At 37.2% G+C, this 14,905-nt stretch overlaps 1 protein-coding gene across 1 annotated transcript in view; it reads right to left on the bottom strand.

Annotated features, from left to right (window-relative positions):
- The window catches only part of RAVER2 (ribonucleoprotein, PTB binding 2), a 110,425-nt gene that overhangs the window by 71,514 nt on the left and 24,006 nt on the right, over positions 1 to 14,905 (bottom strand). The window contains exon 3 of the mRNA XM_023586140.3: positions 2,035 to 2,101. Coding sequence (XP_023441908.2) covers positions 2,035 to 2,101 — 67 coding nt within the window. The remainder of the gene's footprint in view (positions 1 to 2,034; positions 2,102 to 14,905) is intronic.

Here is a 14,905-nt window from a genome sequence, read left to right on the forward strand (position 1 = left end):
TTGTATTTTCCATCTCTAGAAGTCTGATTTAGGTAATTTTTTAGTATTTTACATGCCTCCACTTAGTATGTGCAAACAGTCCTATGACTTTTTGTACATACGGAACATACTTTATAAAAAACTGCTTCAATATCCTTGTCCACTAATTAACCTGCATCAATTCTAGGCCAGTTTCAGTTGATTTTTATTTCTTCTCTCTATGGTTGGTATTTTCCTGCTCCTTTGTATTTCTGATAATTTTTTTATTGGATGACAGACATTGTAAATGTTGCTTTGTTGGATGTTGGATATATTTGTATTCATGTGACTATTCTTAAGCTTTGTTCTGGGATATGGTTAAGTTACCTGGAAACAGACTGACCCTTTTGGGTCTTGCTTTTAAGCTTTGTTAGGCAAGTAGGACCAGAGCATCATTTAGTTTAGAACTAACTTTCCCCACTACTGAATATTCTTCCTGGTGCCTAGTGAAATACGAAGTTTATCCATATGACTGGTGGTAACAGCACTATTTATGGCCCTGTTTGAGCGGTGGGGACTGTTAGTTCTAATCCCCTTGGCAATATCTAGTAATACTGAAACTGTGCAGAACCTATAACCCAACAATTCACTTGTGGAGAAAGAGGAACAATGTATATTATAAAACAAATAAAAAGATGTTCATTGGAGGATTGTTTGAAATTCTGAAAAGTTGAAAACTTATTGAATGTCTCTCACAAATCAATTGTGATAAATTTGCATAGAATAATATGTAGTAGTTTAAATCAATGACCTAGAGCTCTATGAATCAACATGGACAGTTCTTACAATTCTGAATAAAAATAAAGTGCTAAATGAAATGCACAGAATACCATTTATGTAAAGTTTGAAAAAAATACAGAGAATATTATTGTTTCTATATAGTAAAAGAACAGTAATAGTCAAGATACTAGGGTAACAAACAGCTCCACAATCACAATGTCTCAACAAAACAAAAGGACTTTTCTTATTCATGCTGCATGTCCCATGCTGAAAGGAAGAAAGGAAGGAGGCTCTTCTCACTACAGTCACTCTGGGATCTAGGCTGCAAGAGGTTCTGCAACCTTCTCCAATTACTCTAGCAGAGGGAAGGGAGAACAGTGAATTACATGCTGGCTCTGAAATCTTCCACCTAGAAGGGACAGTTGTCATTTCCATTCTCATTTCATTCAACAAAAAGCAAATCACACGTCCATGTCTAAATTCAAAGAGGAACAGAAAAAAAAACAAGAATCTGTGAACAGCTCTAATGACCATTGCAATATAATGGCACAGACCAGAAAGTACATGCCAAATTCACAAGTGCTTGCCACTCAGGAAGGAGGATGGAAGGGAATGGAATCAGACAGGAGTAGAAACAGGACTTCTCCCTGGCTGTAATGTTCCTTTTTACTATCTATTTTCTTAATATGAAAAACCAACACAGAATTCCTGATCATGCTGCAGAGACTTTTACTCAGTAGGTCTACATTGGGGCTGTAGCATTTATTTTTTAAGACAAAATATTAATATTTGCTAATTTGGGAGTGGTGAGTAGTAATTATATCATCCTCCATACTTTTTCTTATTTTCTTTGCCATCTCAAAAACATGTTTTTAAACATTTACATATCACATGAACACGAAGCGAATCATTTAATTTAGTCCTTTAATTTCAAGATTATAAAGCTAATACTCAGAAAAATCAAGCAATTTGCAAAGATAAAGGTCAAATTGACAGTCTATTTACTAAGTCCAGTAATATATTATTAAAATTGAGGGACACAAAGAATCTGAAAACATCATTCATTATAAAAATTCATAAGCCTCAAATAACATTATCCTTTATATGAGATTAAAATTTAGGATATTAATATTACTTTCAGAAAATAAACTATCTGAGTAACATTTATATGACTGGAATGCCTAATAACTTCAAAAACTAGCTTAAGCAAGAAAAGACACAAATCCTTTTGTTCTATAATGACCACTATATATGTAGAATAAAAATGAAATTAGATGCTTAGAACTGAATTCTTACCTGTTCGTTTATTTCTGTCCACATAACAATACTTTAACTCATAGTCTTGTAACAAATCATGAACTTCCTAAAAGAGAAGAAAACCATGAATTCATCAAACATATAAATGCAATTAGTGGACAATCCAGCTGTATCAGTCTACCATCATCACCTCCCCACCCCCACCCCATCTTCCATGGTTCCTCATTATCTAAATGAAAGACATTCAAGTCCCACCAGATACAGTGCCAAACTTCCTCTTCAAATATATCTCCCAATACAGTCCTATCATATATCCCATATTCCTGCTCAAATGGAGTTCTCTTTGTCTGAGTATACCATGCACAATTCTTACTCTATTTTTCTTCTCACGTTGATACATTGACCTACCATGGGGTAGGTATCCATAACATTAGAGCTCCCAAACTTCACCTGAAATCACATGCATCCTTTGAAAGCCCAGCTCTAATGCTCTTCCATGAAGCCTTTCCTGATTCTTTCCCATTGAAAGGGACATCTCCCTCCTTCGTGCTAACAATGGTCCTACCTCTTGTTATGCCTCTCTTATGGAAATAAGTATTATACTCACTTTTTTCATGTGTGCTACACAGTGTGTTTTTAATAAGTAAGACATATGGAGATGCTTGTCAGTACAAGCATGTAGAAGAAATAAATGTAGATTATAAACTCAACTTAGAAATCCCTGGTTATGAAAACATCTAACAATCACGAAGATACAATGCATAATTCAATTTATTTCCACTTGGCATTTCAAGACGGTGAAACTGGCTTTTTGGTTTGCTCTGCCTCTATTACTAATCCAGCTGAACTTTTTTCTTCTGATATCCTGCTTCCAGTTACCTGGCTTAAAAGAGTAGATTTCCTCTCTGTTTCCCTAATCCTTCCTGTTATATTGATAGTAAGATAATTGGGAATATGAAATGTGTTTTATGTATTTGTTTATTACGTATATTGTTTTGGATATAGGTATGTACTCTAATACATATTAAAGAGAATTTAATTACTTTGTGGCTGAGTTGACATTTAGCCCTAAAATTTTTACTCATAATACGAAACAGATGCAATTATTATTTTTTAAATTAGACTATTACATAGGTAGACATTCTGACTTCAGATTGGAGAGCTACAGGCAACATGTTCTATATTGTAAATGAATAAACAAAACATATACAAGTGCTAACATAAAAAGAAGCTAACATGCTTACTTCAACGATAGTAACAATAAAAATAACAGACAACCAGCAAGATGGTGGCTGAGTAAGGAGCTCCTAGAGTCAGCTCCTGCTACAGAGCAGTTAGCAAACACCCAGAGCTCCCTGGAGCTAGCTGAAGCACCTGTTAGGGGACTTTAGGAGGCCAGAAGAGCATCCTGCAACATACCTGAAGGAACGGAAAGAGGAGACTGCCCATCTACAGAGAAGATTTGTAAGCAGAGCACGCCACACCCCGGAGGCCAGTGCCCATCCTCCACTGGAGGCAAAGCCACCTTGGGAATTGAAAGCTCCACTTCCCAAAAACAGGAGAGGAAGAGACGGTCAGGCACCAGCTTCAGCTACTAAAGAGTAAATTCTGTGGCCTAAATTATAATCCTGAGAACAGCTAAAGTCTGAGCCTGTCCAAGTCAGAAAGAGACCAGTGGTTGCCATTTTAACTCTGCGACAGGCATGAGGGGAAGCTGGGCGAACTGAAAATCCCAGTGCTGGTGGGGACCGGCTTCTTTCCATGCAGATTAGATTGTAGCTCTAGCCTAGACCCCAGCCCCAACACCGGGAGGGAGGAAGCTTGGAGGACCTGTGCCAGCCCCTCTGGGAAATTTCCAGCCAAGCCGCAGAGGCTGGTGATTATCCTATTCTGGCAGCGCAAGCCACCCCAGGAGCTATTCTGTGGCTGGAATTGGAAGTTCCATTTCCCAAAAACAGGGGAGGAGAAGACAGTTGGCTACTGATTAGTAGACTCAGCTGGGTAAGGTATAACCCTAGGAACAGCTAGGGTATAAATCTAAGTTGGAAAGAGGCCAGTGGCCACCATTTTGATTCTGCCCCCAGCCTGAGGGGAAGCTGGGCTGACTGAAAATCACAGTGACAGTAGGAACTGGTTTCTTTCACCCAGATCGGCCTGCAGCCCTAGCCTAGGCTTCAACCCCACCTCTGGCAGGGGAGGAGGCTGGTGGGCCCTGCACCAGCCTATCCAGGTAACTGCAGGTACATTTGGCTGGCATAGACTGAATAATCACAGGTCTACCGGGGCAACTGCAATCATCTTAGACCTGTATTGCATAGACTGCTGCCCATACCTGCAGCTCCATCCCCTCCCCAGACAAGGGAGAAAGGGGCGTGAAACTTCATCAGTCTCTCTGGGCAACTACAGTCTAGGCCTGCATGACACTTGGATTATTCCACACACAGCTGTGACTCTATCCCTACACCTGACAAAGGAGAAAGTTGGGAGAAGCTTCATCAGTCCCTGGGGCAATGAGGGCAGCTTGAGCCTCCACAGCTTATAGTATCAACTACATCCTTGGCTCCTACTACACAGCCAGCAAGGGAGAAAGAGCAGGAAGCCCTAAACTAAAGAGAAAAACTGCACCCAGAATAAATACTATAGTAAGGCATATGCAGAGACATCGACAAAAAATTACAATCCACACCAAGAAACAGGAAGGTATGGCCCAGTTAAAGAAACAATATAAGCCTCCAGGTGACATAAAAGAGTTAATTATAGATGTTCAAACAAATCTCCTTAATAAATTCAATGAGATGGCTAAAGAGATTAAGGATATTAAGAAAACACTGGATGAGCACAAAGAAGAATTTGAAAGCACATATAGAAAAACAGCAGATCTTATGGGAATGAAAGGTACAATAAATAATATGAAAAAAACATTGGAATCATACAGTAGCAGATTTGAGGAGGTAGAAAAAAGGATTGGTGAGCCTGAAGAAATGGCCTCTGAAAGTGAACATACAAAAGAACAAATGAAGAAAAGAATGGAAAAAATCAAACAAGGTCAAGGGACAGCAAAACACATGCAAACATACATGTGATGGGTGTCCCAGAAGGAGAAGAGTAGGGAAAAGGGGCAGAAGGATAGTTGAAGCAATAATTGTAGAAAACTTCCCAACCCTACTGAAGGACATAGATATCCATGTCCAAGAAGTACAAGGTACTCCCATCTGAAAAAATCCACATAGACCAACTCTCAGACACATACTAATCAGAATATCAAACTCCAAAGACATTTAGAGAATTCTGAGAACAGCAAGAGAAAAGTAATGCATAACATATAAGGGATACCCAATGGATTAAGTGCCAATTTCTCACCAGAAACCATGGAGGCAAGAAGAGAGTGGTATGATATATTTAAGATACTACAAGAGAAAAACTTTCAGCCAAGAATCTTATATCCAGCAAGACTGTCTTTCAAAAATGAGGGAAAGATTAGGACATTCACAGATAAACACAACCTGAGAGAATTTCTAAGCAAGAGACCAGATTTTCAGGAAATACTAAAGGGGGAGCTAGAAGAGAGTGTAGAAACCAAGATTATATCAATAAAAGTAATTAAAAGTATCAAAGAGGGGTGAAAATAAAATATGACAGATACAACTCAAATAGTCAGGAATAAAGTTAATCAACGATGTAAAGCACTTGTATTCAGAAAACTGCAAAAGAAATCAGAAAAGGCCTAAATAACATGAGAACATTCCATACTCATGTATTGGAAGACTAAATATCATTAAGATCTCAAATTAATATACAGATTCAATGCAATCCCGATAAAAATTCCAACAGCATTAAAAAAAGAAAAAATTGAAAACACGATTATCAAATTTATTCGGAAGGGTAAGGGGTCCTGAATAGCTAGAACATCATAAAAAGAAAGAGCAAATCCTCATCTCCAGACTTTGAATCATATTACCTAGCTGTAGCAGTGAAAACAGCATGGTACTGGCATAAAGACAGACACACAGACCAATGGAACCAAATTGATGGTTCAGAAACAGACCCTCCCATGTATGGTCAAGTGATTTTTGTCTAGCCTGTCAAACCCAGAGAGCTGAGGCAGAACAGTCCATTCAACAAATGGTGCTGAGAGAACTGGATATTCATAGCCAAAAGAAGGAAAGAGGACCCCTATCTCACTCCTTATCCAAAAATTAACTCAAAATGGATCAAAGATCTAAAAATAAAAGCAAGAATCATAAGCTTCTAGAAGAAATTCTAGGAAAATATCTTCAAGACCTGGTGGAAAGTAGTGGATTCTTAAAGAAGATAAGAAGAGGACTGAGAGAGACTACTGATGTTTAATGTATATAGAAGTTTTAATTAGCTTTACTGTAAAAGTGTGGAAGTGCATAAAGTGGATGGTAACAAATAGTGATTACCAGCTAGTTTATAAATGGAGATGTGGCTGAAAATGGTAGTCTAGGTATGTCAATGCGAATTGACAGAATGCTAGAGAATAATCTAGGAACTGAACAGCACAGTAAACCAAGAGGTGGATGAGAATTGTGGTTGAATGTACCGATACAAGAGTGTCCTTTGTGAGCTAAAGCAAATGTACATCGTTACTGCACGGTGTTGGGAATGTGGTGAAGCACGGGAAAAATACAACTGGAGTGACCTATGGACTGCGGTTAGCAGTAATAATATAATATTCTTGCATCTATGCAAAAGATGTACTGTGTTGATAATGGGACAGTATGGAAAATATACACTATGGATGTGGTAACAATCAGATGATATTATCTTATCTGTAACAAATATTCCACCACAGTGTGGTGTGTTGATGGAGGGGTGTGGTTTGGGGATTCTGTACATGCGCATGACTGTTTTATAAGTTTTCAACTTCTGTCATAAAAAAATATATTTAAAGAATAATAATAGGGTGGGTTGGGAGAAAAACATCCCAAATGTAAGGTAAGGACTATAATTAGTAGTAAGATTTTGACAACATTCTTTCATAATTTGTATCAAATGTCTCACAACAATGCAAGGTGTTGGTGGAGGGTTGATATTTGGGACCCCTGTATGATGTTATGCATGTTTGCTTTGTAAGTTCACAACTTTTACTATACAATTATTGTTTATATATTCATATATAAATGATATAAAGATAAAAAAATAATAATTTGGTTTGGGGAAAAATACTTTGGTTAGTAGTAATATTTTGACATGCTCTTTAATCATTAAAAAGGTGTAACAACAATGCAAGGTATTGGTGGTGAGTTATGAGTGTTCTATATGATGTTATATGTTTGTTTTATAAGCTCATAACTATTACTATACACTTATTTATGAGTTTATATATGAATGACATACTTCAATAAATTTTAAAAAATTGTTACTATCGTTAATATTTATCTTTTACTTGGGCCAGGCAGTAAATTCACCCCCTTTTATTGAAAGTATGAAAACCAGAGCCGAGTGGGGGTTCACCCAATCAGTCTGGCTCTAGGGCCACATTCTTAATCTTTATGCCATACTGCCTTATTTCTTCCAATATTAACTTTAAAAACAGTATACTATTACTATACTGTTATACTATTATCAGTATACTACTATTAAAACACTATACTATTATTAAAAACAAGAGCACTACTTTCCTAATAAGAGACCATAAGAGTAACATGGAAATGAAACATAAATAAGAGGGCAGTTATAAGTACAATAAAATTATTTCCCTATTTATCCAATGCAAGAGGAAAAATAATGACATAATGGGCCAAGTATAGAAACATAATGCTGGGTGAAAAAAGATCATAACCTATGACATGAAACAAATGTAAAATTGAAAATTTAGTATTCTCTATTAGTGAATCGATATTACATAATAAAAAATGTTTTAAAATATAAACACCAATTTTGCAAAGTATTTTTTGATGAATTATGTGGTAATTGATCAATATACATGTTAGTTTACATATTATTATAGTAATTTTTATTTTGTAAGCTTTCATATTTTCTTGAATTTATGATACCTGTGTTCTTCATTAAGAAAACATAACTCTCTCAAAAGCATAACATATATATCTTGCCAGTCAGCTAATTTAATACTTTATATAGAAGGTAACATGGTTTTGTTTGACAGGATCCAGTGTATGCTTTCAGTCACATAGACTCTAATCTCTCATTTCACTGGTTAACAGCTGTTTAATGCCAGATAAAGAAAACATGATCCTACTCTTCACATTATCAAGTATCTGTAAACACATGACAGGTTATGTGACTCATTTAGCTAAGAAACTTATCTAACAGTATTCAAAGTATTCAACAGTATTCAAAGATGCATTCTGCAAATTAAAATTTTATTTTGAAAACACCCACATTTCTAATAGTAGCTTTGCTATGCATCAGATGTGAGTACATAATTTGTCAACTGGGAAATCAAGTTTCCTACAAAGGGAAAAAACAAAAAAACAAAAAACTATTTTCTTCCATGTCCTGGTTGTTTTGATGCAGAAAAAGTGGGTCACCCCTCAATTTGAGCTTTGGTAAGTTGGCCAAATTAAAAACTTAAAACCTAAGAGTCCTGACAAGCATTTGCCAAAATTCCACTATGCTCTGTCACACAGAACAAAAAGGACTAACCCAACTTTGTGACATACAAACAACTTACAAGCTAATTTTAAGGAAAGAGCTAGATGAAAACACTTTGTGCTCTGTCCAGATATCAATTAAAAATTTATTTTACAATAAGAGTTAATCAAAATCTACAATATTAGATAGTTTTAGGAACCTATTTCCAGATCAGGTTCACTGTCATTCCAAGGAATTAAATGAAAAGTTATGCACAAAGGAAACATTTTCTGGGGGGAGGATCAAAAACCTTCAACTCAAAGCAGTCAATGACTTCCCCTCCCCTCAAAGTTAAATAACATTGTTTCAGCTGTCCTGGACTTCCTCCTGAATGAAACCCAGTCTTAGTTATAAAACATCATCACACATTGTCTTCTAAGGGCTTCACAGACTTTCTACTTTTTTTAATTTTTAAGGAAGGCTTTCATAAGATTAAAAATAGTTTTATTTTTAAAAGTCAAGATTTTGGATTGAAAACAGGAAATAAATATTTGTGTTTTCTTTTAAAATTTAAAGGAATTTCATAATACAAAAAAGAGAAGTGCAACACATTAAGTTATGAGGCACACTAATAAGCATGTGGGAGCTCACCACAGAACCTAAAGCACTAGGACTTTATCAACTTGCCTGCTTCTACCTGCGGGTTCCTTCATTAGCCATCTCTCCACTTTCCCCTTAGTTTGAGATCCTCATGTAGGTGTGTACCGATATCAGTGTTGTGGTATTACTTGTTTTTGAGCTTTTTTTTTAAAATGGTATTGTGCTACCTTTAGGCTTTTATGACTTGCTTTTTATACTCAATATTGTTTCTAAACTTCACTTATGTTCATTTGTTCACTAATGTTTGATACTCCATTTTGTAATTGTGGCTATATTTGGTTTCTATATATTAGTTTCTAGGTGGTGATGCTGGTTGTTTTGCTAAAGCTACTATCACTGTTAGAATTTCCCCCTTACAAGGTTTGCAATGATTGAGAGGTCATAGGCTGTGACTCCATTCCACTCTATTGAGCAAAGCGAGCAAAGCTGCCTGCATGCTGAGAACAGCGCATTTCCCGGCAAGGGTAAGTCATAACACAGTGGGAACGGAACAGATAAGGACCCATCCCTTCCAGACCCCACATTCCAAGAATACCCTACCTCCTAGCCCACTACCGGCAAGCCAGGCACTACAAGAATTCACTTTTACAGCCCCTTATTAACCAGAGGCTATACTCAGAGTCTAACCCCCTACCCTCGGACTACCATTTTCCTGCCTATTGATGTACTGTATAAATTCATGTCTGCACCTTGCATGAGTGGGCTGAAGTCTAACCTTCAGACCTCCTCCGTTGGGAGAGCTTCCCAATAAACTCCTGCACGCCTGCAATTGATCATTCGCTATGTCCCAGTGAGCACCATTTTTTCCCTAACAATCACTTTTTTGTAAATTTTACATACCTCCCGGTGTTCATGTGCAAGAGGCTCTCGAATGAAATTCCTGAGCCGTACATATGCGCAACATACCATCCACAGTCCTTTTTTTTTAAATAAAATGACCACTTGTTTGTCAGAGTGGCTATACCTGTTTACATTCTCTTCAACAGTATAGGAGTTCCACTGCTCCACTATTTCCAAGGTGTGGCCTTATCAGATACTTCCATTTTGTCAGTCTAGTGGACATAAAAGTTGTATCTTGTGGTCTTAGTTTGCAATTTCTTAATTAATGAGGCAGGATATCTTTTTGTTTACCATTCATGTTTCGTCAATGAAAAACATCAACTCTTCTCTTTTGCCTGTTTTTCTATTGTTTGTCTTTTTCTTACTGGTTTTTTGGAGTTTTTTTCTTTTAATATATTCAGGTTACTAATCCTTTGTCAGTTATTGTATTCTAAATGTATTTGCCCAGTAAGTGGTCTGTCATTTTGTCTACTTGAGTGTTACCTTGGTGAAGAGAAGTTCTTCATTTTAAAGAAAATAAATTTGTCAATCTTTTCCTTTGCAAGTTGTGTTTTTTGTAACACTAAAGGTCATAAAAATATTTTCTAACAGTTTAAAATTTTTCCATTCACATTTCAATTTTTAGCCAGTTTGGTTGGTTTTTGTGCATGTAAGATAGGGATTTCTTCTTTTTCTTCAATATGGGAACCCAATTTCATTTTTTCAATAAGGATAACCAACTGTCATGGCACCACCTATTGTATAGTCCATCCTTTCCTCCATAATCTGCAAAGCCATCTCTCACTTGTATAAAATTCCCAGATATGCATGGACTATTTCTGGTCTCTTGCTTCTGCTATACTGGAAAAATTGTCTATTCTGTGCTAATACAGCACTGTCTTAAATATTACAGCTTTATAAGCCCCAATATCAGGTAAGACAAATCCCCTCATGTTATTCACTGTCCTGGGATATTCTGTGGTTCTATATATAAATATTTTTTAAATTAAAGGCTAACTTTCATATAATAAAGTATACGAATCTTAAGTGTACAGCTCAATTTTTACATATGTATAGTGTATACATATAGAATATTTCCATCACTAATTAGTACCGATAGACTGATATCCTTTGTTACAGACAGTTCCACTTTCTGACAGTCCTCCCCGCTCCCCACCCAGATAACTACTATTCTGAGTGCCCATAAACTTCCTTTTAAATGAAATCATAAAGTTTGCATTTTTTCATCTGGCCTCCTTGCCAACACAATGTCTCTAAGATTCATCCATGTTTTTGTATGTACTGGTGATTTTTTTCTTCTTACTGCTATGTAATATTTCTTAGTAGGAATATAGCTCAATTTGTTTAACCAGTCTCCTGTTGATGGGAACAAAGCTGTGAGTAGAATTACTGAGTAGAATAAATTTAGGAGTAGAATTGCTGAATTATACAGTAGATACATATTTAGCTTTAACAGAAACTGCCAACAGAAACTGCCGAACAGTTTTCCAAAATGGTTGAGCAAATTTAAACATCCACCAGCAAAGTATGAGTTCTAATAGTGCCACAGCCTACCCAACACCTGGTATGGCCATCACCTGGTATGGTCTGGCTTTTTTTAAGATTTATTTTTATTTATTTAATTTCCCTCCCCTCTCCCGGTTGTCTGTTTTCTGTGTCTTTTTGCCGTCTAGTTTCTTTGTCCGCTTCTGTTGTCCTCAGCTGCACGGGAAGTGTGGGCAGGGCCATTCCTCGGCAGGCTGCTCCCTCCTTCGCGCTGGGCAGCTCTCCTTACGCGTGCACTCCTTGCGCATGGGGCTCCCCTACGCGAGGGACACCCCTGAGTGGCAGGGCACTCCTTGCGCGCATCAGCACTGCGCATGGGCCAGCTCCACAAGGGTCAAGGAGGCCTGGGGTTTGAACCACGGACCTCCCATGTGGTAGACGGACGCCCTAACCACTGGGCCAAAGTCCGTTTCCCTGGTCTGGCTTTTTAATTTTAGCCATTCTTATGGAAGTGCAGGTGTATCCAATTATGCATGGTCTTACTTTGCACAAATGAATACGATTGCTCTTGGTATCTCTAGATAATCTTCCTGCTTGAGGAAGTTCTACTCCTGTTTGCTATCAGTTTTTATTAGAAATGGGTGTTAAACTTTGTCGAATGCTTTTTTTCTGCAACTAATAGATGACTCCTGTCCCATCTTGATACTGGTGATCTCCAAATTTTTTTACCCCTATAATTTTTCTCTAGGATACAAACCTATATATGATATTGCTTACTGGAAACTGCATTTGGAAGTTCTACACACAATAATACTTTTATTGGCCCAGCAGAGGGCCTATCATATAATACCTTTCAGGAGTCTAGCCAGAAGAATGTGGTATTGATTTTAACTTGGCTACTTCAATGCAGTTTTGTTGGAAAGTTCATTTGAATACTAACTTTTTGCCAGAAGAACATTCTGAATTGACCTAAAATAAAATCATTAAACTTTCATCTGTTTTACTGGAGTATAATAACTTAACAGATTGTTAAGTCAATTTATAGACATTATCTTATTTAATCCTAACAACCCTATAACCTGGATTTTAAAGCTGGATATTATTACCCAGATTTTAAAGATGAGGACATTGAGGCCTAGAAAAGTTTAAATGACTTGCATGGGAGTCAAACCCAGGCTGGCAGACTCTAGAGCAGTTCTTAACCATTTTTGTTCCACAGACCCTTTGCTAGGCAGGTAAAAACAACTGACCCCTTACTAAGTCCACACAGTACTGTGTATTATTTCTTAAATATATCATACCTACACCAACACGTCCCCACAAGAATGTTTTTTTTTAATTTAAATTCCAGCTCATGGACCCCTTATTAAGAACCCCTGCTCTAGAGAAAATACAATGAGCCACTGTACTATATTGTATCTTTAGTATCACCATTCATTCCCATCACATTGCTAAAAGCTCACTGCATCACTGACCTCCTAATTTGGAATGGGGTTTGGGTGAGAACAAAGTTTGAGATTCTACTATGTATGTTCCTTAGAGAAAAACAAAAACAACATAATTTTACTATTTGACAGCTGGAAATCTTGTTGCATCACTCAACTGTTTAAATTTTTCAGTGGATCCTCATTTCCCTCAAAATAAATCCAAAATCCCTAATACAGGTTACAAACTTAATCATCTAGTCCTTCTTAAGGTGCCAGCCTTATGCTTTACTGCTTTCCCTCTCAAACTCTATGCTTCAGCTACAATGCACTAATTTTGGCCATGCTTCTTGTCTATAGGGCTTGATACATCTTGTTACTACTTTCATTAATATTCTCCACTTTTCCCTTTCTCTCCCTTCCCTTGCCCAGGTCTCAAGGTAGGTAAATTTCTCCAGAAAGCCTTTCTGAGTCTCTCAAAGTCTGGGTTATTTTTCCCTTGTGCTTCTACAGTATTTTTTACTTTATCTATCATTAATACTTATAACATCTATCATCCATATTTTAACTGTGTATTTACCTGTATCCCCATTAGCCTGTAGGCTTAGCAACAGCAAATGCCACATATCTGCCTTGTTTATAAATAGGTCCTCAGCATCTAGCACAATATTAAGTGAAAAATAGATGTTCAATATTTGTTAAATGCATGAATATTTGTTTCCACAGATTGCCTTTATCAATTCCATATTCAGCATATTTTTCTGACATTCTTACAACCTTAACATAAATCAATATGTTTGAAGTACTCTAAAAGAAAAAAATCTGAAAAATACCTACTATATGCTAACCTAATACAAATCTCATTCCTTTTTAAAAAGAAAATATTTAAATACCTCAAATTAACTAACACTATATATCTAGCTATAAGCAGTTACTTTGAGCAGTTTTTTCCTGCCCATGTCCCAAGGAAGAGCATTTTAGTTTCTGGGAGATAGATTTAGATAGTTATCCACCCCAAAGAATAACCATACATGAATCACAAACTTCTTCCCCAAACTTCAATTTTTTTTCTTTCAAACAGCACCTGGATATACCACAGTATTATATTTCTATCACTGTGTAACAAATTACAAGAAACTTAGTGGCTTAAACAACACCCATTTAGTATCTCACAGTTCTTTAGGTCAGAAGTCCAGGCAGGTTCAGCTGTATTCTCTGCTTAGGGTCTTCCAAGGCCAAAATCAAGATGCCAGACAGGCTGGGCTTTTCTCTGAAGGCTGAGGAAGAATCCACTTCTATTCATCAGAGTTTTCAGTACAATTCAGTCTCTGAGGTATAGGACCAAAGTGCCTATTTTCTTGCTGGCTACTGGCCAGCAACCACTCTTAGCTCTCACTGACCACTCTCAAGTCCTGGCACAAAAGCCTCTCCATCTTCAAAGTCAGCAACATAATGTCAAATCCTTCTCCTGCTGCCAACCTCTCTGGCTTCCCTTCCTGCTAGTAGCCAGAGAAGGGTGCTTTAAAGGGCTCGTTATTAGATTGAGCCCGCCTTTTAATTAACCCTCAGTCAACTGATTAGTAACCTTAATTACATCCCAATAATCCCTTTTTGCCATGTAACATAACAATCATGGATATGATACCTCATCATAGTCATAGTCCCTGGGATTAGGGTGGGAAACCCTGGGGAAGCATATTTGGAATTCTGCCTACCACAACTGCCACTAAGGATGGATATCACTTACTGTACACTAACATACACTTTACACAAAATATCTCATTCAGTATCTCAAAGTTCAGAGCTCAAATGGGGTGAGAAGGGCATCTGTGCAGAAGGGTAACCTGACCCAAAGTGTTAAGCTTGGGAAAGACGAAAAGGGCTTTCGGCCAGTGGAGCATGCCAGTGCAGGAGGGTGGAGCTTAAATTGCATGAGGTGGGCA

Source organism: Dasypus novemcinctus, chromosome 9, assembly GCF_030445035.2.
Source record: "Dasypus novemcinctus isolate mDasNov1 chromosome 9, mDasNov1.1.hap2, whole genome shotgun sequence".
NCBI classification, from domain to species: domain Eukaryota; kingdom Metazoa; phylum Chordata; class Mammalia; order Cingulata; family Dasypodidae; genus Dasypus; species Dasypus novemcinctus.